The 24,441-nt window shown below is 41.1% G+C and overlaps 1 protein-coding gene across 3 annotated transcripts in view; it reads right to left on the bottom strand.

Moving 5' to 3' along the window:
* ARHGAP24 (Rho GTPase activating protein 24) overlaps positions 1–24,441 on the bottom strand; it is a 1,010,562-nt gene that overhangs the window by 657,296 nt on the left and 328,825 nt on the right. The window contains exon 1 of one of the 3 annotated variants that reach the window (XM_089670542.1): positions 19,134–19,388. The exons of the other annotated variants lie outside the window; for them this stretch is intronic. Coding sequence (XP_089526668.1) covers positions 19,134–19,236 — 103 coding nt within the window. The 5' untranslated portion in view covers positions 19,237–19,388. Of the gene's footprint in view, positions 1–19,133; positions 19,389–24,441 lie in introns of those variants that run through there. 3 annotated transcript variants of the gene reach the window in all.

The following is a 24,441-nucleotide window of genomic DNA, read 5'->3' as shown; positions in this document are numbered from 1 at the left end:
CAGGTGTTCCAACACCTCTCCACCATATCCAAAGCTAAAAAAGAAAGTTTTGCCTTTAGTTATACTTTGAGGAAGAAGTCCTGAAAGGTTCACAGCTTGGCTTTTTTTCTGCATGGCTTGATTGGTCTCCATCTGAAAAGTTGAGCACATGCTAAAATCCACCAAAAATTGTTCTTCAGCTATTTTACTGTACACTATAATCATTTTAGGCCAAAATTATTATAGTTGGGTTTTTAAATTCACAACTGTTGTTTTATATCTGTTATTATTTTTCACTAGTTATAGGCAATGTTTGTTTTGTGAATACATTTAATATATTACAAAAGAAACCTAAAAAGATAGCAGATCAGAAGCCGCCTGTTTGTTTGATTGAAACACCAGACTGAGGTGATAGATAATATATGAGTTATTATTATACATTATTATACAGTATTTATAAAGCGCCAATAGTTCGCTCAGCGCTGTACATTACAAAGGGGGACAGAACATGTGACAGAACAATACCAATACAATGCAAAACATGAGGGGATCGAGGGCCCTGCTCTTTCGAGCTTACAATCTAGGAGGGAGGGGGTGGTGGCACAGGAGGAGATAGCTGTGGGGGATGGAGTGGTAGGAAGAGTGGAGGAGGTCGGCAAGTTAGCAGGGGGTGGGGTAGGCTTCCCTGAAGAGATGGGTTTTCAGGGTGCGCCTAAAGGAGAGGAGAGTAGGTGATAATCTGATGGGTTGGGGCAGGGAGTTCCAGAGGATGGGTGACACCCTGGAGAAGTCCTGGAGGCGGGCATGGGAGGAGGAGACCAGGGAACTAGAGAGAAGGAGGTCTTGTGAGGAGCGGAGTGTGCGTGCTGGGCGGTACTTGGATATTAGGTCAGTGATGTAGTTCGGGGCAGTAAGGTGGACAGCTTTGTACGTCAGCGTTAGGATTTTGAATTTGATCCGTTGCGCAATCGGAAGCCAGTGGAGGGATTGGCAGAGGGGGGTGGCGGAGACAGAGCGGTTGGAAAGGTGAATGAGTCTGGCAGCCGTATTCAGGATCAACTGAAGCAGGGATAGCCAGCGGCGAGGCAGGCCAGTGAGGAGGGAGTTGCAGTAGTCGAGTCGTGATATGATGAGGGAGTGGATGAGCTGTTTAGTGGTTTCTGGGGTTAGGAACGTGCGGATTTTGGCGATGTTGCGGAGGTGGAGTCTGCACGAGTTTGTTAAAGATTGGACTTGGGGCTGGAAGGATAGGTTGGAGTCCAGAATGACACCCAGTACTCTGGCCTGCAGGGCGGGTTTGATGGTAGCGTTGTTGGACGTGACGGAGAAATCAATGGGGGGTGGTGTCCGGGCTAGGGGGAAGACAAGAAACTCGGTTTTGGAGAGGTTCAATTTAAGGAAGTGGAGCGACATCCAGTCTGATATGTCGCTCAGTAGGTGTGTGATTCAGGCTGAGACCAAGGGGGTGAGGTGGGGGGTTGAGAGATAGATTTGTGTGTCGTCGGCATAGAGGTGGTAGTTGAAGCCGTGAGAGTGTATGAGTTGGCCAAGGGAGGAGGTATAGATGGAGAAGAGAAGGGGCCCGAGGACAGAGCCTTGAGGGACCCCAACAGAGAGGGGGAGTGAGGGGGAGGTGGTAGCATTATAGGTAACGCTGAAGGAGCGTTGTGACAGGTAGGATGAGAGCCAGGAGAGAGCAGAATCTCTGAGGCCGAGGGAGTGTAGTTTTTTGAGGAGGAGGGGGTGGTCGACTGTGTCGAAGGCCGCAGAGAGGTCAAGGAGTAGGAGCACTGAATAGTGGCTATTAGCTTTGGCGGTTAGCAGGTCGTTGGAGAGTTTGAGTAAGGCAGTTTCGGTGGAGTGTAGGGGATGGAAACCGGACTGTAGGGGATCGAGGAGGTTGTTGTCGTTGAGGTGAGAGCATAGGCAGGCGTAGACTAGGCGCTCGAGGAGTTTAGATGTAAATGGGAGCAGGGAGATGGGTCTGAGGTTGTTCGGGTCATTGGGGTCCAGGGAGGGCTTTTTAAGTATGGGGGTGATGTGTGCATGTTTCAGAGGGGAGGGGAAAGTGCCTGAGGAGAGGGAGAGATTGAAGATGTGGGTGAGGGAGCATAGGATGGAGGAGGAGGAAGGTCGTAGGAGTTGTGAGGGGATAGGGTCAAGGGGGCAGGTGGTGAGGCGGGCATCAGAGAGGATCTTGGAGACTTCCTCGATGGTAGTAAGGTCAAAGGTGCGGAGTGTGGGGGGAGCTTCAGTATGAGAAATGTAGGGTGGGGTGGAAGAGGAGGTCAGAGCAGTGGTGGGGCCGTGGGAGAGGGGTGATGAGGGGGTAGCTGAGTGAGGGTGAAGGGGGTTGGAGAGAGTTTGAGCAGCGACAAAGTCCCTGCGGGTTATGTCGAGGGGGAGGGGGGATAAGGGGGTAGCTGTGTGAGAGGGGACGGGTTGATAGGGCGTGTGAGTTGCGGCAATGTCCTTGCGAATTGTGTCAATCTTGTTTTTGAAGTCATTGGCAATCTCAAGGGCAGTGAGTGAGGTGCTGGGTGGAGGTGGGGGTGGAGAGAGTAGAGAACTGAAGGCAGAGAAGAGTCGGCGAGGATTGGAGGAGAGGGCCTTGATGAGGCTCAAGAAGTAGGCCTGTTTGGCAGCATGGAGGGAGGAGGTGTAGGTGCGGAAGGCAGATTTATAGCGGGTGAAGGCTTGTTGGGATTAGTTAGTCACTTTATGTATGTAGCTGTGAGTTTGATCTTTTCCTGTCTGTAAACAACAGTCTTTACATCAAAGAAGCAAATATAAAGCCTTGAAAATAAGTTTAAGACTATACCTGCTCCTTTTTTTATATGTAACATTTGACTATGACATAATTTCTGGTTAGAATTAGCCCAACTCTAGGCAGAAAAAAATAACCTTTGCAGTGGGGTCCCAAGCACTGCAAGGATTAAACGCTCATTGTGTTTAGGGAGTGCTGGAAAAGGTTGTATTATTTACCAGACTCCCTGCTCCAGCCGGTTTCTCTCCCTGAAGCTGCAGTCTGTGGATAGCCCCTTGGCATCATCATGGACAATACAGGGCTAGTAACCCTTTATTGTATGTGGTGGGAGGTGGGCATGCTACTGAGAATAGAGAGGAGGCTACTGGGCAAGTAATGCAGCCTTTTCTGCAAACCCCTGAAATTACAGAGCATTTACCTCTTGCAGTGTGGGGAAGTCCACTGCAAGGGTATTTTTTTTGTTGGCCCAGAGTTGTCTTTAATGGGTAGGCCAGCTTAGGTGGTTACTTTATGGGTCCATACTGAAAAGAAAACTGACACCTCTATTATATTACAGACACCTTCAGGTGTCTACACATCAGTATGCACAATGCTCCAGAACACTGTAAAATCGAGGTTATTGTATAATGCATATAGCAACTAAATTTTCTGGCCGCAGGTTCAAGCATGCTCCCTTTTGTCCAATGGGATTTGCTACTGGTTAATGAAGTCACTCTTTATACTGAGAGGTAGTATAAATGTAACTTATTTTAGCTACAAATTAGCAATTTGATATTCTCAGTTTGTGTTGTCTTGAGAAACACAGACCATTCTATACACTGTTGTATACTTTGTATGTAACACAAATTACTAAAAAGCTTCCCCTAACATTCACACATGCATACACTCTGCTGTACACCCAATAACTATTTTTAGCTAGGCACTGTTAAATCGTATGACAAATCAAGCATATATTTTTTAATCAAAGCTCTAAAATTATATTTGCATATTCCACATAATTGTTTCTTAATCTGGAACTGATTTTATTTAGTTAATTAACCAACACTGTTGCACTTAAACCGGTAGCAGGTGTAGATTTTAGGATTCCAACTTCAAATATTGACATTTAACAGATTTGTACATATAATGGATAGCTGAGAACTATTTTTTTTCCATCTTTCATCTGAAGCGGTACATGAAAAGAATAAACATCATCTTATTTTCCCTTTATCTTTAACAGTTGAAGCATTTCATGATTAAAGGAGACCTGATCTCGTAGTAATCTACAAAGCATTAATACTGCCGTCTTTTCTGGTAACCATTATTGGCTGCTGTTTTTCTGACCTGTCACCTACTGTTTCTTTGTGATTTATGGATTCTGTGCCAGTGCACTTCCATCAAGCACATTTTTGCTCTGTATTCATAAGTTGTATTGACCAGTATTACATAGAGCCCAGTCTTCAGAAAATACTCTCATCATTACCTTGGGACACAAAGCTGACTGGCAGGAGATGTAAACCACAAACAGGGTTATTCACATTCCTTAAAAATACTACCACTGAAAGAAATCAAAGCAAACACTTATGACCTTAACATGGAGAAAGAACATACTGCGTCAAACTTTTTAGACTTTTTCAATCCTGAGGAACCCTTGAAATAACTTTCTGGTCTAAGGGAACCCCTGTTAATAATGACTCTACCTAAAACTCATGATACATTAGTGTGAAGTCAGTGGGAAAAATGTTCCTAACACTTGTGGTCATTGGAAAGAACTACCCCTTTAAAGATAGCTAATAAGATAAATGGTGTTAGTGGGAACTTATCTGAGAAGCAGACATTGCTCATTGCTCAACAAACCCCTAGTAACTTCTGGAGGAATCTTGATTGAGAAACCCTCTACTAGGGACTCCATCCCCTTAAAGGGCTGGTAAACCTAACACATTGATGTAGAAGAATTAATGTTATCATTTACGTATATATATTCACAAAGGAAAGCATGACTGGATAAGCATTGAGACATATATACTGTAAATGTGTTAAACTAATCCTGAAGTCCAATACTCTGATGGCAAACACATTGGGTTGAAGACGGCTTACTAGAAATGATCAGAAATATTGTTCTATAAAATTAAAGCCCAATTACTCCAAAAACATGTTTTATTTTAAGTTTAGACAAAGTAGAGAAGGGATATACCCTGTGATATTTTTATAGTGGTATGTATTTCCAATGGATAAAAGTTTCTTTACTTCCTGTCAGAACAGGAAGTCATGGGATTTCTCTCCAGTGGGGACATGCAACAAAACAGGATAGGCTCTGGCTGGTTAATCTGTTGTTTCTACCTTACTGTGCCAATGACAAATGCTCCCCTCATTTCATACCATGCTGTCACGGGGACAGGAAGTAAGGTGAAATCTCCCCAACCAGGTCACTGACATTAATGCAAACACTTTAAATGACAGCAAGTCAGCTGTGTGTAAGACGCTTTCCCCCCTAAAGCCCCTTATGTTGGGTCAGTATTTCAGGTGTCCATTTATTCCTGTCCTCCTCCGGGTCCAATCCAGTCCACTAACAAAAGACACAAGGGGATCCGTCTGAGAGGGGCCTTACCCTAAGGTGCTCATAGACATGAGTTGGTGGTGGGGTGACCTGACCATGGAACAACTATTCTTTACATTGATCATAACATAAAAATGCAAACTTTACTGGCCAAATGTGCATGCATGAGCACTAGACAGACTGCCCCTCTACTAGCATTAAAGTGCATGTATGCTGTACTTTGACTAATACAATGATTTCCTATGACCAACCACCTCCATTTAGTGGCCATAACTGTAAAATAATAGTATTTTTCTGAAATACCTTGATCAGAAAATAGACTGTATTATGAAAACTACATGAAGCTGACATCCACAGCAAATCACTGTATTAGCAAAGTTCTGTCAAAATTCAAACAGGATAAGCAAATGCTTCCCACATTTATCCAATGTTTTTTATTTATACATTTACCCCAGTTAACTCTTTCTCCCCTTCTCTTGAATCTTACTGCTGATCTTATTATTTATTTATTTTGTTTATTTGTATTTTTCCAGGGATTAATATTTAAACATGTTTGTCCTTTTAAATTGTGCTAGCTTTTTTGTGTGAGTAAAATAAAAAAAAAATAATTTATTTCATTTGTAAATAGCTGTGGAATGCTTTGTATCAGAATAATAGTTTTAGTGTCATTTTAAAAAGGACAAATTATAGAATTTAATGTATACTTTTTGTCAAAACTGGTACTAATCATAGTAGAAAAAAGAATGTTGTATGGTTTGCTTAAAAAAATGTTTTTTTTGCAAGATATCACCAAAATAAAGTTTTGTTTGTTCTTAAAAAATGACATGCAGTACTTTGTAATGATAAAGTTGTTGAATGAACAGTCAAATAGTAGAAATGTAAAAATGTTTCTGGTTCATAGGGGGTGTACAGATGTGAGAGCTGAAATGGTTAAATAGTTTGACAATCAGACTGTCTGCAAAAATAGATGGGTCATTTTACACTGTAGGCAGAATGCTATGAAACTGTGCAGGATCATCAGTTACTCAGCACAGATTATGTGCCATCACATTCACCCAAGCATCACAACGATCTGTCATTTGTTGTAAGACAAACACACTCTCACCAAGCAAAAGTTTTCAATATTTTACAGTATTTTTGTCTAGCATTTGTATAATTTATATCATATAATAAAATAAAGACAAGCTAGCTTATTAATATGGCATAATATATCCGAAACACATTCTCTTTTGTATAAATAGGTTTACACAAATTGGCATTCACAGGTGATCAGTGGGCACAGCAAGGTGGTGTGAGACATGAGAATTAGAGTCAGGGTATATACTGTATATATTTTAACATCACAAACTAGGTAAACATTGTTTTGGGAAGTGCATTCAATGTGAGTGATATATTAAGGTATTTACAAATTTCAGTAGAGAAAAGGTTTTATCTTGAAAGGACTTAGAAAATAATTAATGGAATGCAACCCTATGACTTTAACGTAAAATCACCAGGAGTGCATAAGCAAACAATAACTCTGAACGTTTTTGGAGTTCAGGTGTATTTGGCAGTGGTAGGTCAAGACAGCACTAGGATTATATGCATGTACATGGAATAAGCTTAATAACGACATTGGGTAAAGTTGGGCTCTCATATGAAAATTAATATAAATCAGAAAGGGGAACATATGAGACATTTCTGACTAATACTGGTAATAGCTGGCACATTCTGGAGTTTGCAGATATGCAGCACTTTTAGTTTTATCATTTTAACAAATGTGTGTCAATTTCACAATCAGAAGGGTTAGGGATATTACAAATAAGGAACTGTTTTTGTCCTGGGGAAGCTATCTCTCGGTGGAGGCATGAGGTGGTCGGGGAAATATATGTCAGTGGAGGATGTGAGGAAGCTGGTGAGTGTGTGGAAAGGGGTGGCATGAGTCAGTAGGGAAAGTGAAGTAAACAGGGGGATGTCTGTTGAGGGTGGGCCATGACAGGGCTATAGGTTTTCTCTGAGGCGACCACCACCAGCCTAGAGCTAGCCTAGGCTGACCCAGTGCCACTGGAAGCCATGCATGCCCATGCCATCACACTGCCTCCACCATTTTTACAGATGACGTTGTGTGCTTTGGATCATGAGCTGTTCCAAGCCTTCTCCACACTTTTTTCTTCCAGTCATTCTGCTACAGATTAATCTTAGTTTCATCCGTCCAAAGAATGCTTTTCCAAAACTGGTCTGGCTATTTAGATTTTTTTTTTAGCAAACTCTAATCTGGCTTTTCTATTGTTTAGGCTTATGAATGGTTTGCACCTTGTGGTGAACCCTCTATATTTGCTCTCGTGAAGTCTTTTCTTGATTGTAGACTTTGCCAATGATACACCCACCTCCTGGAGAGTGTCCCTCACTTGTCTGGATGTTGTTAATGGGTTTTTCTTTACCATAGAGAGGATCCTGCGATCATCCACCACTGTTGTCTTCCGTGGACGTCCATGCCTTTTTATGTTGCACCAGTGCGTTCTTCTTTCCTCAGAATGTACCAAACTGTTGAGTTGGCCACTCCTAATGTTGCTGCTATCTCTCTGATGGATTTGTTTTGTTTTTGAAGCCTTATAATGGCCTGTTTCACTTGCATGGGCAGCTCCTTTAAATGCATGATGTAGGTTCACAGCAACAGATTCCAAATGCAAATACCACACTTAGAATCAACTCCAGACCTTTTACCTGCTTAATTGATATAGAAATAACGAAGAAGTAGCCCACATCTGGCCATGAAACAGCTTTTGATTCAACTGTTCAATTACTTTTGGTCCCTTGAAAAAAAAAAGGGGGGTGGGTGGCTACTCTTAAGAGCTGTAATTCCTAAACCCTTCCTCAAATTTGGATGTACATATCCTCAAATGTAACCTGAGAGGGTGCACTTCAGCCCATCTCCAACTAAAATTGTGCCTGTGTCCAAATATATATGGACCTAACTATATATATATATATATATATATATATATATATATATATATATATATGATTTTTATTTCTTTTTTTAAACCAAACTTCAATGTTGTTTTACAAGAGCCAGCCAGAAGAAGAGTGTTTGAGTGTTTGCAGGAGAAGACCTGTGGGCGGTAGAGGTGTTGCTAGAGTTGTCAGGGATTAAGGTGAGCTGCCCAGGTTTGTAAGCTGCCAGGGGGGATATGTGTAAAGAGGATAAGGAAGTAACAGAGAGAACAGCATAAAATAGAAAATATTGGGATGTATCTAGGGAATTTCATCTACCTTTGAGGACATGATCTGGCCAGAAGGACTGCAGAGCAATAGGTGTTCTAAAGGGATTAAATTTCAAGAGATAGCGTTCTTGGAGACTTGCTGGGGAAGAGGTAGGGAATAAAAGAAAGAAAGATGGAAGAGAAATCACTGCTGGAGGCAGAATCCACCAGTGGCAAAACAAAACTTTCCCTTAAAACTTTATCCTCAATTAAAAAGTGAAACTGTGCAGAGAAAACAAAACTCTAACTTGGCTTTTATAATATTACGGATTAAAATGGTGCATAGTTTCACTTTACGTTGTCTTTGCCATCCCATGCATCGTGTATATTAGACTCCTGGTGATATTCACTTTGATTTTTCTTTCTACTGTGCTCTGCTGCTTTTGATATTTGATTTGATATGTGTTCCCCTTATATGTCTTATGTACTCAGTTTATTAAACAAACAATTACAGTGCACAGTATGACACTTCAAAAATTAATTAGAATACAGAGCAACTGGTTTTACACTTATCCCTGGTGCTTGCAAAGATGGATGTACCAGTAACTTAACCGATTTCTTCCTAACCAGTATTTTTAAAAAAAAACATGTTTTGAAATAAAAACATAGCTTGCCGCTATTAACCTCTCCTTCGAAAAAATATATTTTTTTCTGGCTGTCTTGCTGATCTATTGGCTCAAATGCAGTCAATGACCCAAAATTAGATTGCATATGTGGAATTCTGATTTACTCTGACTTCAATGGCTGCACATTTGCTTTACATAGCTAACAAACTGAGACCGGAGACAGCCAGGCAACTAGCATTTGCAGAAGGAAGGCTCAACAATGGCGGCCTCCATATCTTTCTTAGTACAGGTTTCATTTAGCATCCAACCATAAAATGCACTCATTATAGTACTGTACATTAGCTAAAGTGTATGTTGCCCCAAAAATGATGATTCCTTATATGGTGTGTAACAAAGTTCTTCATAAATGTAGCCCTTTGGGGAAGAGGGAGAAAAGGAGTCTGGGCTGTCACGTGACTGTTGAATAAAGGATCAGTAAAAGGTACATAGCAATTATTTTGGGTAAACGTACAGGTAATTTCAGTTAGCAATTGGGGTTTGCTGTTTTGCTGCTTAAATGTAATCTACTATGCTCAGAGATACTTTAGTTTACTTCATATTAGTTGAAGAATCCTAAATATATCATAATTCAAAAATAACTATTAAATGTCCTTCATAGAGAACACATCTAATATCTGGAAAATGAAAAGAAAGTAAATTAGGCTGCAGTCAATTTGATGCAAAGGGAAAAGAATAGTGGACATACAGTATTTGATTTATTATAGCACAGTTTACTTTAAAGTCATTTATTACTAGTTTACTTATTTTTTGTTATTGTACTATATAAATGTGTACATAAACCACCAGATGGAGTTTTTAGTGGCTCAATGCAGTTACTCTATCTTCCTCTCACAAGCTATTGAGAAATGATTTAAGCTAGTCAAGGATTATGTTGTTTTAAAGTGTAACTAAAGGCAAAACTTTTTTTTTTTTTTTGGATACAGTGGAGAGGGATTGGAACACCTGTCAGGTTGTGTTGCTGTCAGGAAGATTCATCCTTTTTATCTTGTTTACCATTATCATTGAAAGTGAAAGTAAAAGAAAATCCCACATTTTTCCATTGGGGATATTAGACATTCCCTTAATTTGCAGGAATTTCCTTTCACTTCTTGTTTTGGCCATGGGACAGGAAGTGAAGGAAATCTCCCCATCGGGACAAATAGGACAACAATAAAGCTTACAGGGGTTATAACTCTCCCTGACTCTATCCAAAATGAAAACGTAACATTTTTCCTATAGTTATACTTTAAATATGTTGACTCAGTCATGAGCAGTGTTAATTTTGGCATCACATTTCGATTTAGTTTTAGTCATTGTATTTTGACTAAAATGCAATTGTTTTAGTTATATTAAGTCGACTAAAATCTGCAGTACATTTTAGTCAACTAAAACATCTTACATTTTAGTGGAATAAAATCATTTTAGTCGACTAAAATTTAATGAGAATAGCTAAATTATAATGCATTAGTCCTCTGGACGGTTGGGACTGTCAGCACTTAGGGAGGCCTGTAATTTACATTGCTCTTGGAGGTCTGAGGAGGCTTGTAATGCACAGTGCCCTGGGTGGTCTGAGGAGGCCTGCAATATACAGTGCTCTGGACAGTTATGAGTCAGGTCTCTCTGGAGGCCTGTAATGCACAGTGCTCTGGACAGTTGTCTGAGGAGGCCTGTAATGCTGCTCAGTGCTAAGCACGCCACACCACTAAGCACACTACCTTGCTTGCTGGGAGAGAACGCACTTGCAGGCTTTATAGGAGCTCCAAGGAAACCAGAAGTTCACATGGGTAAATGTCCCTCCCTCCCTTTTCATTCCATTTTTGATCATTGATTAAAATGTAATTGATTTTCGTCATAGATTTCATCATTAAAATGTGGGCTAATTTTAATTTTGTTTTTGTCATTGGAAATATGCAGCTGATGAAAATTATGACATACATTTTTTCATTGACGATATTAACACTTGTCATGAGACTTATTAACTTTGTTAAAATGATTCTTCTCCCCAAAATCCTTTACAGTATATTCTTTTGCCCTTTCTGATCTATTTTCCCCTCTAAATATTTTAAAGTATAAGATTCTCTACTTAAACCTCTTATCCAAGGTATCATTGGACGCAGACCGATCCACTCGGAAACATCCAAAGGATTTGGAGGCCCTGGCCTTTCAAGACTTCAAATAGAACTAAAGGCAAAACTTTTTTTTTTTTGATTGTGTAAGGAAGAGTAGGTATTCTGGAGGTTAGTAGTCACACTCCACTTTGGCAGAATGGATGTGTGCCTGAGCTTTGTTTGGTGCCACAACCTGATCTCTGGCTTAGACGTGATACCACTCATTTAGCTCAAATCCTAACTGGTGGGCAACTCAAATCCTTTTCAGATCTGTCAGTTTGGGTCCACATTACCTGTGCTTGCAGGTAACTGGCTGCTGTTATGGTTAGAGCTTCCCCCAAATAAATGACTATGGGATGCTATTCAACCTTCCAGAACTCCACACCAGCAGTCCAGGCCTATAATAGAAATACTTTGTAGGAAGCTGATTTGGGTCCCGTTGATGATGAGTCTTGGGAAGAGGTTCTACCCAGCAACTGTTTAGCCTCCCTGAAATGTAATGGTAAGCTCACCCATCTATTTATACTTGATGCCAATTTGTTTAGCAACATATAAACCTTCTTATAACCCATTATAGTGAAGGGGCCCCTGGCTCCTTTTTCCACCTGCTCTGGTCCTGCCCTAAGATACAGGCTTACTGGATGCAAAAAATATTTTTTTTTTTGCATGATGTCATGGGTTCCCCAGTTAAACAAGACCTCTTTCTTTATCTGTTGGGGCCTCCTGAGTCTTTAGAATTAAACATTTGTCTGAGGCCGATAGCCAAGGGCAGGATTTAAGCTTGGGTGCCTACCTCACAACAAAGAAAAGCAGAGATTAATACAAATGCTTTCAAATAAGAAACTGATTTAAAGTGGAGCTCCAGTCAAAGCTAAAATAAATATAATTTAGCAGGTACGAAACATGCTTATTATTTTATTTAAAAAAATACTTTTGCAATTGCTTTAATAGGACTGTTATGTAAGATTCAACTACGATAAAAGAACCCAGCAGAAAGCTAAAGCAGAAGACTGAAAATCAAAACTTAGATACCAGATCTGTGCTCAGGACAAAGCCATCAGGACAATTAATAACGCCAGTTCATCAAAATCATGTGCACAGCCAATTTTCCAGAATCAAGCTTGGGTCAATTTGCCCGAGCTGTGCTAAGACTAAGTCCTGGTTCACACTGAACAGAATCTGATGATCTGGCTGAGATGCATTCCAAAATGCATATATTTGCTGGTCATGAGAAATAGCATTATTTTCTATGAAGGCCGTTCACATCTATGTGGTGCAATTCTGAAGCAGATAAAAAATGCAGTGTTCAGTGTGGTATGGTGTAATTTTAAGCTCTATAGACTTCAAATTGTATCTCTGTTCAAATGTGATGCAAATCCAGCAGTACTTTTTCTAGATTTTACTTTTCCTCTTCTCTTTACAGAATCACATTAAAATCGCATTAGAATCACAGCTGTAAAGCACAAATCGCACCGCAAATTCTCACTCCACTCGCACTCCAAACTGCATGTAAATCACACCGCATTGCATCACATCCAGACTAAACCTAGGCTAAGGCTGCACTCACACTGGACATGTCACAACTAAACCATGTCTTAACCAAGTTTTACTGCCACCCACTCCCCCACTGGTCTGCACTCACACTGGGCTATAAGCAAGTGTTCCCGGGCACACTTATTATCAACTCTGCCAACCAGATCATAGTGATGCCTGCTTCTAGACTCACAGTCATCTATGGAAGGTCCTGTGCTCTGGCTCAGTTTGTGTTCACACTAAAGCAAACTGTACAAGACCATAAGTGAACGAGGCCCAGGACAACCTCTTCAAAGTGGTATGGTGTTCTTAACCATTCCTAGGCATGGTTTGGAGCACTCACACTACACAAACAAGCCCCAACCAACGTTGTGAAATGTGCCCGAACACAGTTAAAACTGCAAATGTTCATCCCCCTAAATTACCAGAGCTATGTCGTGGGATCCAAATGTTGAACGAGGAGCCTAGTAACAAAGGACTAGTGATGATATGGTAGGCAACCCATGTCTGTAAAGGGAGGGGGTAGTGTCCCACTCTGACAAATAGACTTGATTCAGCCAACAAGCTAAATAAATCCTCAGAAATATGTGAGAAATGCAGTGCCCTGAGCTATCGCTGTAAAACTATCTGTGGGCACAGGCAAAGTATACTGCTGTACTACACAAGCAATTTTTAGGCTGTCTGTGGAAGCATCTTGGTTTACCGACCTGACCTTCCCAGTGAGTAAATTAAAATGGCTTTGTGTTATAGTGGCATCAACATACAAATAAAAAACGCCAAAAAGATTGTATCCTCTGCATGAGTTTTTTTCTCTTTCCTATTGTTGTCTCTACTAAAGATGCAATCAATGCAATTGAAGACAGCAAGGTATATGAAATCGGTGACATTTAAAAATAGGTATAATTGTGTATGTTTATTTCATAATAAATGACTGAACTTCCTTAAAACATCACCTTTATAAGATACTCACATTTATTTATTACAGGTACTTATGTATATCGTGCCATCAATTTACACAGTGCTTTACATATATTTTGTATATACCCATCATTCCCAGCACTCAAGGATCTTACAATCTAAGGTTCCTAACTCACATTCATACATTCACATTACTAGGGCCAATTTACCTATCAGAACGTCTTTGGAGTGTGGAAGAAAACCCTTGCAGAGACAGGGAGAACATGCAAACTCCAGGCGGATAGAGCCATGGCTGGGATCCAAACCAACAACCCTAGTACTGCTAGGCAGAAGTGCTAACCACTTAGCCACTCTGCTGTCCATAATATTTTCATGGTTCCACAAATGTTCTAAGAATAACATGCAGCAATACCTTAGTTCTTTGTGTCAGACCATGTTTTCTGACCCAACATGTATGTCCGTTCATAACAGATCGGAAGCATGCCAGATTGGGTGGACCTTAAGATCTGGACTTTTTTACAAGATCTTGGCCCCATGCCACAGCTTTGTTCAGGCTATGTGCCAAGCTGTATTCACTTGAAGTTAAGGCTAGGTATTCAATTCATTCCACTGGAAAGTCCACATGGGCACATGGACACATTCATTTGTACATGGTATGATGGAGGACACTGTATGGGCTTGGGGCGAGATTTCAGAATTACGTACAGCACTTTGACTTTTAAGGTTTATGCTCTCATATGGACCTATGCCTATGTAGTGTGTCAGGCATTTTGCTGATTATTCTAACAAAATCAAAGTGCATGGTTATGAAAAGTTACTCTGTTTTCAATAGGACCAGTTCTTACTAATGAGCTGCATTGTAAAAGAAATCCTTAAGACAGTACTTTGAGGGTGTTTGCCTGCAGTTCCCTATTCAGTCAACTTAATATTTAAAAACTCATTACAACATCTTGAATTTATGGCTGCATAAAGAATGCCAGCATGTCTTATAATGTCACAGCTTCACAGAAGTGTGCAAGCCCCAGAATAGCATTGCAATGTTTTGGGGACTCAAATGACCATTTTCTTGAATTGCCTTTAGAAAAGGGTCCTACAAGGCAAAGAAAATATATATAGTGCTCTCTTTTTGCACACAATGAAATGCAGTTCCAAGTCACGTGCCCTGGTTTACTATACAGGGTGGTTTTTGTCCACATACAGTACCAGGGTACAGATATTATCTTTGAAAATGTATGTTGTACAAAACAAGTTAAAGTTGAACTCCAGTCTCACATTCAGTATTGTGCAGTTGAACAGGAACCTCTCCTGTAGTGGAGGTATTATTTATTGAACACTGTGAGCTAGCCCCCCCCCCCCATTTTCTTTCCTCCACAGCCCAACTGTCCAAGGTTCACCCCTCTCTCTTTCATAGGATTTCAGTTCTTTCAACTATGAAGGCTCAGCCTCACATGTGAGAATTATTTTGGGAAGTCTACCTGCAAATCCAGTCTGCCTAGTAGCACTCACTCCTTCAGACCGACCTCAGCCCATCAAGGATTTTGATCTTTATATAGCTCCTTCCAAGGTTGCCCACCACATATATTTCAGGCTGAGGGATCTTGAGAGGAGTATTGAGGCTGGGTGTTGTGATGTTTTCAGGAAGCTATGTACAGCATCATGTCAGTCCCTCCCACCAGCCATGATCTGTCTGTTGCATAGAGAAGTACAGAAACCCAGTGATTAAAATAACTAAAATAAGGTATGTCATTAAAAGAGAAAAGGTATTTTTAAACATTTGATTAGCATGTTGATGGGAGTGGAGGCTTGGGGAAGCAAATAAAAGCAGATTAAACTTCAGCTTTAAGTCCTTTATGAAGTTCTTTGTTGCTTTCAAATGTCACATTCAGCTCATCCCTTTCCACTTCATTTTCCTATTGGCTAAAATATTGATTTTCTTTATTAGATGACTGCTACCAATAAAAAAAAATATTTCCAGCCAATCATGAAAGCACAGACAATGTCAATGTATCCAGATAGACCAAACAGAATGGGAATTGGATGACTAAGGTAAAGTTGATTTTTACCGAGTTTTCACAGTTGCTAGCTAAGAATTGCTAGAAAGCTGTAACATGGCAGACGGTGCAACAAGGTGCATACAAACGCTTCAATGCACAGTTACGACTAGATAAGGCAGTAAGAGAAATGTCATGGGTCACTATAAGTAGTAAGCTATGGCTGTATTGGTCAGCTGCTCACTAGAGTCTGAACCAGGCTGGGGAAAAACATTCATTTCACATAACCATTCTGACTTGTGTTTTAAAATCAAAGCAAACAAGGGAAATTAACTTTGTAAATTTTAGATGTTTGTTTGCTAACCTAAACTTGATATCTATACCCAGCCCTCAAGATTTTTCATATACAAAGTAACTATTAGAATGCCAAGAAGAAAGCTAGTACCACAAAGATTGATAGGAGTTACAAACTATATTGCATGCTGGAGACCACTACATGGTTGCTGACAGCACGGGGGGGGGGTATTAGTACTCCTTTACATAATGTCAGCTGGCATGTTTTATTAGGTTTGCATTAAACTGCAATCCTTTATTTCAATCAACTAACTTGTTGGTTTGCCTTCATCTGGAACAACATCACAAACTATGACAATTCTGACATTTTCTAAAATGTTCCAGATTACTATGGGTTCAGTCCAACAAGATGCAAAGATCACAATGCACATTGCTGCTGAGCACCTGGAGCCAGCTATCACTACACGTACGGCACACTGTTGGTCTCAGATCCAGCAGCTGCAAAGTTGCAAGCAGCCTCTGCCTAAAACTCCCCTCCTTTGCCCAATCATGTGAACTCATTAAAAAATACAAAGTTGACAGCAGAGGGGAGGGGCAGTCAGAGCCGCTACTGTGTGAGAAATCAGCATTTCTCCTGTCAAGGCACCAGGAGTATAGCATCAGCTGTACTCCCAGAACTTAGTAAAACTGTCACTTGCAAATAAAAGAAAGGTATGTCCAGGAGGTAACTTGCACCTTGTTGGATTTAACCCATAGTAAGCCAGCACATTTTAGAAAGTGAATGGATTCCTAGACTTCAGCTTTAAAGTTGCTCAACATTTAGACAATTTCCTGTGTTTTTTTGTAATGGACTCCGTATGGTCCCAGATTTAGTGACATTTAGCCTAGCAGGTGTCCAAATGGAAGTCTCCTTACTTGCCTATCTTTACGACTTGTTGTTGGAAACAGTAGACCCCCCACTCTCCGGCGAAACACAGGTAAGACCTTATCACAGTGAAAACACAGGCAAAAGCATGTAATATATCAAGAACTGTATTTAATATTCCATATTACAAACAACAAATCTATAAAACATGCAAACAACCACCAGGCCTTGTAAAATGCCACCAGACCCTGCAATAGCTACTTGTGATGTGCTTTTTGATGAAAGAAGCACTTTAAAGCAGTAGCAAACACCGCCTGATCACTGGTACCTACAGGTAAGCCTATAACAAAGCTTACCTGTAGGTACAAGGAATATCTCCTAAACGTGCTTCGCTTAGGAGATATTTCCATTTGTAGCAGCCAGTGATGTCACCAATACATGCGCACTGCAATCTGAGAGTGTTGTGCCATGACTGTGGCTCCCATGCGCAGGTGTGGAAATGATGTCATCACAGCTCAGTCATTCAAACACCCAAAGCAAAAGAACCCGAAAAGATGATAGAAGCCCCGTATTGGTGACAAAGTGCCAGTGGATGGGCTTCATTTTAACCACTTACCAACCACGCTATAGCCGAATGACGGCTACAGCACGGTTGTCCAGTCCTGGGAGGGTGTCATATGACCTCCTCCCAGAACACGCCCTCCAGCTCGCCACCGGGAGTGTGCACCCGGTGATCTCTGTGATTGCTGTGCCCTAAGGACACAGCTGATCACGTGATGTTGTAAAAGGCCAATCGCAGAGGCCTTTTACCACGTGATCAGATGTGTCCAATGACACAGCAAATCACCGGTAAATGCAGTTGCTGAATATCGGCTGCGCTGTCACAGCGTGAGGAAAATACTGCCGATAACCGGCAATTGTCAGAGGACAGATCAGCACCGATCATCAGGACACTGATGATAAGTGCCCTGATGATCGGTGCCCAGCAGTGCCACCCACCAGTGCCCATCAGTGCTGCCAACAAGTGCCCAGCAGTGCCACCCACCTGTGCCCAGCAGTGCCTAGTAGTGCCACCCACCTGTGCCCAGCAGTGCCCCCCATCAGTGCTGCCAAGCAGTGCCCCCCATCAGTGCCCAGCAATGCTATCAGTCAGTGCCACCCATCAGTGTCATTTATCAGTGCCCATCATTGTTGCATATCAGTGCCAGCTCATCAGTGCCGCCTCATCAGTGCCAGCTCATCAGTGCCCATCAGTGCCCATCAGTGCTGCCTATCAGTGCAGCCTCATCAACGCAGATCAGCGAAGGAGAAAAATGACCTGTTTGCAAAATGTTATAATAGAAACAAAGAAAAACTTTTTTTTTTTCAAATTTTTTTGCTCTTTTTTTGGTTATAGCTCAAAAAAATAATCACCCAGTGGCGAGTAAATACAACCAAAAGAAAGCTCTATTTGTGTGAAAAAAAATGATAACATTTTCATATGGGTACAGTGTTGCATGACTGCGCAATTGTCGTTTAAAGTGCAACAGTACTGAAAGCTGAAGATTGGCCTGGGCACGAAGGGGGTATAAGTGCCCGGTAGGCAAGTGGTTAAGGTAAGTATTTCATAATATGCGATGCATACTAGCACATTTTGCTCTTAACTTGCAAAGGGAAAGTTTTCTTTTTCTTATTCAAAACTTTACTATCGCTTTAAGATTATAATCCATTAAAACATCAATATCGATTACATTTTAAAATCTAATTTACAATAATCAACATATTGTTTGATGCAAAGAATTCTCTTTTACCACCCCTTGTAAAGTAATTGTAACACATTTCACATCATGCTGAGACTATATGAATTATGGTACCTCTGCCATCAATATTATACCTCCTTCCTATTGCCTTACTTTTCTAACAAGTATATCAAAACTGTACTTATATCATTGCTTACCAGAGGTATCAGTTGCATTTTAAACCAGCTACAGTCTTACAAACATTTACAGCATCTAAATTACAATCAGATCCATTTCCCTTCTGCTCTGTGAATACAAGAGAGTTGCCACTTTAAGGTTTTAAAAAGCAGAGGATCCTCATAGGATCGTAATCATTCTCCTATATGACTGGTGCAAAACCTGATCTGTTTGTTTTAAAGATACTCCTTGAAAGCACTTGCTGCTTGAATTGAGATTATAATCGCCCATTATTTTATGTCTGCACCCTCTATACCAAGAAAAATTGCTTGTCAGCCCCCCACCCCTCTCTTTTTCCTCTTATGCTCCTAATTCAAGGATTTAGACAACGCTAACTTACGTTTTCCCGTCCTCTTGTCAATGGATGATGGGGATACCAGAAGCAGTGCTCCAGAAGTCACACTGTCAAACAGCATGCAAATGTCTGAAGGGAACCTGTGCATTGAGAATTGTCTGTTCTGTATCTATTTCCTCTTACTGCTCACCACGCTGGCTGCAGCACTTTGCTAACTGCTGCTGAGGTGCTGCGTGTCCTGTGCAGATTGTTTCAGCCAGACAGAGTCGAGGCATAGAGCTTTAATCTCCTTTCATGATAAATTGTGGCAATCACATGTACTGCACAATGCACACACACTCCACATGCTCTTCCAATCCTCAATATCAGATGAGTCACAAAGACAGAGGAAGCCTTGCCGAAGAGTGGACATGTAAAATACTTGTGTGGCTAGGAAACTGGAGTGCATTCAAATAAATCGTCCCCAGGAGTGAGCAAGGAACTTAACTGATCTATAAAGATTCATCTCCAGCATCAGATTGCCTATTAGGAGAAAGGAACATTCAGCAAGCACAGTGTGCGTCAAAGGTCCTCACTTTATTAGGCAGGTGAAGGCGAATAAAGGCACATTTATAAAAGCTGGTGCTGGCCAAAATTTCCAAAGATGAATCGGAGTAAAAAAAAAAGTGTGTCCCATATAAAATTTGTATTCTTGTAATAGCAGCGGTGGTGGCAGCAAATCACAATTTTTATTGCTATTCAATAGATGTGCGTAGTATGTGTACTTGTAAGCGTTGTTCTGAAAAACAGTTTTCAATGTTACCAAACAACAGAATATCTTGATTTTTAAAAGGTCAGACCACTGTGAACCGGCATTCAAGTGTTGGGTAGATTGAGGAGTAGAACACCCACCATCTTATCTCTGTGACTCAGCCCCTGATATCAAGTCCAGGCTCCACTCATTTATGTATTTATTTTTTAATTTGTATTACAGGTGTTTATATAGCGCCGTCAATTAACGCGGCGCTTTACATATATAAATTGTACATTTGTCATGTTTTTTGTTAATATCTGTTTAAGGCTACATTCACACTAGCTTTGCCAGTAGGCGTCAGACAGGTGTTTGGGAAGCGTTTTTAACGCTTCTCAAACGCCTCTGAAAATTCTGCACATGGCAGCACACAATGCTGTTCACACGGAAGCGTTAGCGTCACGTCGCGGCAAAACTGACGCCACTGGTCGAGTCAGGAGGAGTTCAAGCCTCCCATTCAAGTCTATGGTGCAGCTCCGTAAAAGCCTGGCATTAGCGGTGCGGTTGCGAGGCGTTTGTGGAGTATTAATACCATTTAAACTTCATTATAGGAGTTTGTGGTGCGCTTTTAATGTTTGGCAAATGAACTGCCTCAAAACCGCGCATAGGGCATTTTGGGAGCGTTAAAAATGCTTCACAAATGCCTGTCTAACGCCTGTCAAAGGCTATAGGGGCGTTTGGCAAGACTTAGAAATAAAGTCACGTGTGAACGAGCCCTAACTGTCCAGATTAGTTCTCTTCCAGGCAAGATTTAGGATAAAATTGCTATGGTTATTTGTGTATCGGAAATGAGTGCTCACATATTCAGATAACTTCATAACCACTGCTTTATTCCTCTCTGCTGGCTGCCATATCATTAGGCAAGCATCGGGCAGAAAGACATTTATAATCCCAACAGCATGCTGTGTACAGTACTTTCACTTGTATGATGTCTGTTCTTACAATAGATGCCACATCAGGTTGTGTCATTTCTGATTTGCAGGGATATTAAGTTTGTAGGTTGCTCACAGAGCCCATTCATACCAGCAGCATGCATTACTGAGCGGTTGCTGGTGAGCACTGTGAAGGAGCAACATGATGCATTGTAATGACACATCACGTTGTTACTTTTTTCTTTTCTTATAACTTTATTGAAATATCACAAAATGACATTTAATTTATCTTTATGCCCTGGAGCATGTTGCAATGCATAGTAATGCATTGAAAAAAACGCAGCATGGAATAATTTATTATGCAGGGTGTGAACAGAACTAGTTGGACATAAGGCAAGTTGCCTTGTCAATGCATTTGGACTGCATTGGGTAAACTGCCCAGCACAATTCAATGCATATGGTGTAAAGGACTCGTAAAGTGTTGGTACAACTTTTGTGTTATGGAACTTCCCGTCCACTTCCCGTCCAGCCCATGTACATAAACGGCCGGACAGAAGCAGTGCAGGAGCGGGTTGCCGTTCATAAATGGCGCTCGCATTTTCAAGCTGTGTGCACTCCCTGGGAGCGCGCGCACCGCGATCTGGTGCCAGCTGTGTCTGAACACCGATCGCTGTACGGGATCTCTGTGTGAGGCCCCAGTCACATGATCACTGATTGGCCAATCAGTGATCACATGAATAGTAGTAAGCAAGATGTCACTTCCTGACATCATTGCTTACTACGTGTGAAATCTGTGAATGATCACAGATATCACATTCTACAAGGCTATTCACAACAGCCTTGTACCATGTGACAAGCTGTGACCAATCACAACCCTCACAGTAGTTCTCAATGGCTGCAAGAATGCAGCCAGAGAGAAGGAGAAATAATTGCTTTTACAGGCTTTATGGGTGTAAAAGCAATCAGTGTAAAAATAAGAAAAAATCTTCATCACCCCCACAAGTAGTACACTGTACTGCTAGGGTGACAGTATGTTAAAAAAACAAAACATAAATAATAATATAAAAAAAATAAAAATGTAAACAAAAATGAGAAAAATTATAATTTTTGGTTATAATTAATTTGTTTTTGTTTGTTTTTTACTAAAAAGATAACCAAATAAATTTTGGACAAGATTTATGAAGAAAGATTATTTCTTTGCAAAATGTTATAAAAAAAAACACTTTTTTTTTAAATGTTTGGATTTTTCATTTACATAGAAAAAAAATAAAAATCCCAGTGGTGAATAAATACTACCAAAATAAAGTTTTATCTGTCTCAAAAAAATGCTACAAAATTCATATGGGTACAGTGTTGCATGACCGTGCAACTGTCATTCAAATTGTGATAGCACTGAAAGCTGAAAATTGGCCTGGACAGTAAGGGGTGAAAGTGTCCGGACTTGAAGTGGTTAAGTAATTTTTATCCCTGAGGTATACCATAGTGGTAATATATCCCTGAGGAAGAGACTAGGTTGAAAATTTTCGAAACGCAAGATACTCTGGTTGTAGGATTTGAAAATTAGCAGTTGGGGATACCACTTTGTATATGCTGCAATACGTCAGAAGCTTTGTTGCCTTCTTTTGAGCTCCAAAATGAATGTTGTTTGCACAAAATAACAAATGTTTGTTTATTAAATTCTTAATATAAAGAGAAATAATAAAGAATAATTGATATATGTTAACTTCACAAATATGTGTACTGGTTGCCTTCAAAATTCCTTTAAGGAATTTCGTAAAGATAGTAGGGATGGTGGCAACCACACCCCTAGCAACACAACCCTTATTTTTCAGAATTTATTCTGAAGGGGTTGCTAACTTTGCTGGGCAGAATATAAGAAATATCCAAGAGAAACGTATTAGCCATTGCACTGTCCATGATGAATCTCATACCACTTTAGCTGTAGAGTGAAACGCAATAAGTGACTTTGGACCTCTCAAGACGCAAAACTTGTATTGAATATGATTATTATTATTCTACAGGACTTATATAGCGCGGACAGTTTGCTCAGTGCTTTACATTATGGAGGGAGACAGTACAGTAACAATACAGTTCAATACAAGAGGGATTAGAGGGCCCTGCTCCTTGGAGCTTGAGTTTTCAGAGTGCGACTAAAAGTAAGCAGGGAAGGCGATAGCCTGATAGCTTGAGGTAGGGAGTTCCAGAGGATGGGTGAAGCCCGTGAGAAATCCTGGAGACGAGCATGGGAGGAGACAAGGGAGCTAGAGAGTAGGAGGTCTTGCGAGGAGCGGAGAGTACGGTTTGGGTGGTATTTAGAGACAAGGTCGGTGATATAGTTAGGGCAAGTGTTATGAACAGCTTTGTACGTCAGTGTTAGTGTTTTGAATTTTATCCGCTGGGCAATTGGAAGCCAGTGGAGGGATTGGCAGATAGGGGTGGCAGACACAGAGTGGTTAGTGAGGTGAATGAGTCTGGCAGCAGCATTCATAATGGACTGGAGTGGGGATAGCCTGCTGTGAGGTAGGCCAGTGAGGAGGGAGTTACAGTAGTCAAGGCGTGATATGATAAGGGAATGGATGAGTTGCTTAGTGGTTTCCGAGGTTAGGAACGGTCGTATCTTGGAGATGTTGCGTAGGTGAAGTCTACATGAGTTTGTTAGTGATTGGACCGGAGGTTGAAAGGACAGATTGGAGTCTAGGATTACACCTAGTACCCTGGCATGAGGGGTGGGAACGATGGTATTGTTGTTGATCTTGATGGAGAAGTCGGGGGGGGGCGTGGGGATACATGGTTTTTGCTACTGTGGAGTTGGCATAATAGTCTTCAGTATGGAGCTTTTAATCCTAATATTGAGCTCCTTACAACACTTCACCCTAATCTAACCCCAAAATGCAGCACACAACTGGATTCTATCATTTATTTTATAATGGATATTTACAGTATATAGCTGCAGTGCTTTACATAGTGTGCATTCAAATCAGTACCTGCCTCCAAGGAGCTTAGAACCTAAGGTCCCTATTTATTTTATAGTTTCCCCTCCACCCCTAGCGCTGATGTTCAGGCACTATAGTTGGCTCTGTGTCCTTCACCTATAGCAGCCCCCTTTCCCATAAGCCAAGCAGGCCTACCAGTTCTCAGTTGCCCCCACGTTTTATACACAATGCTATAGTTCCTTGCTACCATGCTGCGGCAGGTGCAAACTAAGCATAGCAAACAGGTACTTGCGGCTGGCAAACTGGCAGAGAGGTCCAATTGCAGTCTGGCTCCTGGATAGACACATTCAGATAGAGTAGTCAGGGTCAAACCCGTGATTAAAAGGCAGGCTGAGTTCAGAGAGTAGTCTAAAGACCAATCCAAGGTTGATAACAAGAAAATTCAAACTAGCTGGCAGGGCAAGGAACGGGTGAAGGTAAAGGTCAAGGTATGGGTACAAGGCAGGTAAACATGGTGCTTGAAGCACGTGTTGCAAACAATGTCACAAGCATGATACTAAGGGCTTGGCAGGTTTAAAACAAGTTTAGTCCCCATCCCGAGGCTGTGTCTACATCAGTTGCCCTGCAGGTGAAAAGTCAGACAGGGGCAGTGCAGCTCAGCCAAAACCGGGATGCTGGAATGAGACCAGAAGCTGCCATGGAACAGGAACATTACGCGCTCCTGACATTTAGTAGGGATAATTTACAAAGAGCCAATT

The sequence above is a fragment of the Staurois parvus genome, unplaced genomic scaffold, assembly GCF_062004578.1.
Source record: "Staurois parvus isolate SC_StPar_1 unplaced genomic scaffold, SC_StPar_1.0 ptg000091l, whole genome shotgun sequence".
Lineage (NCBI taxonomy): Eukaryota > Metazoa > Chordata > Amphibia > Anura > Ranidae > Staurois > Staurois parvus.
The sequence above is the reverse complement of the archived record's forward strand: the minus strand, read 5'-3'. Positions and strand labels throughout refer to the sequence as shown.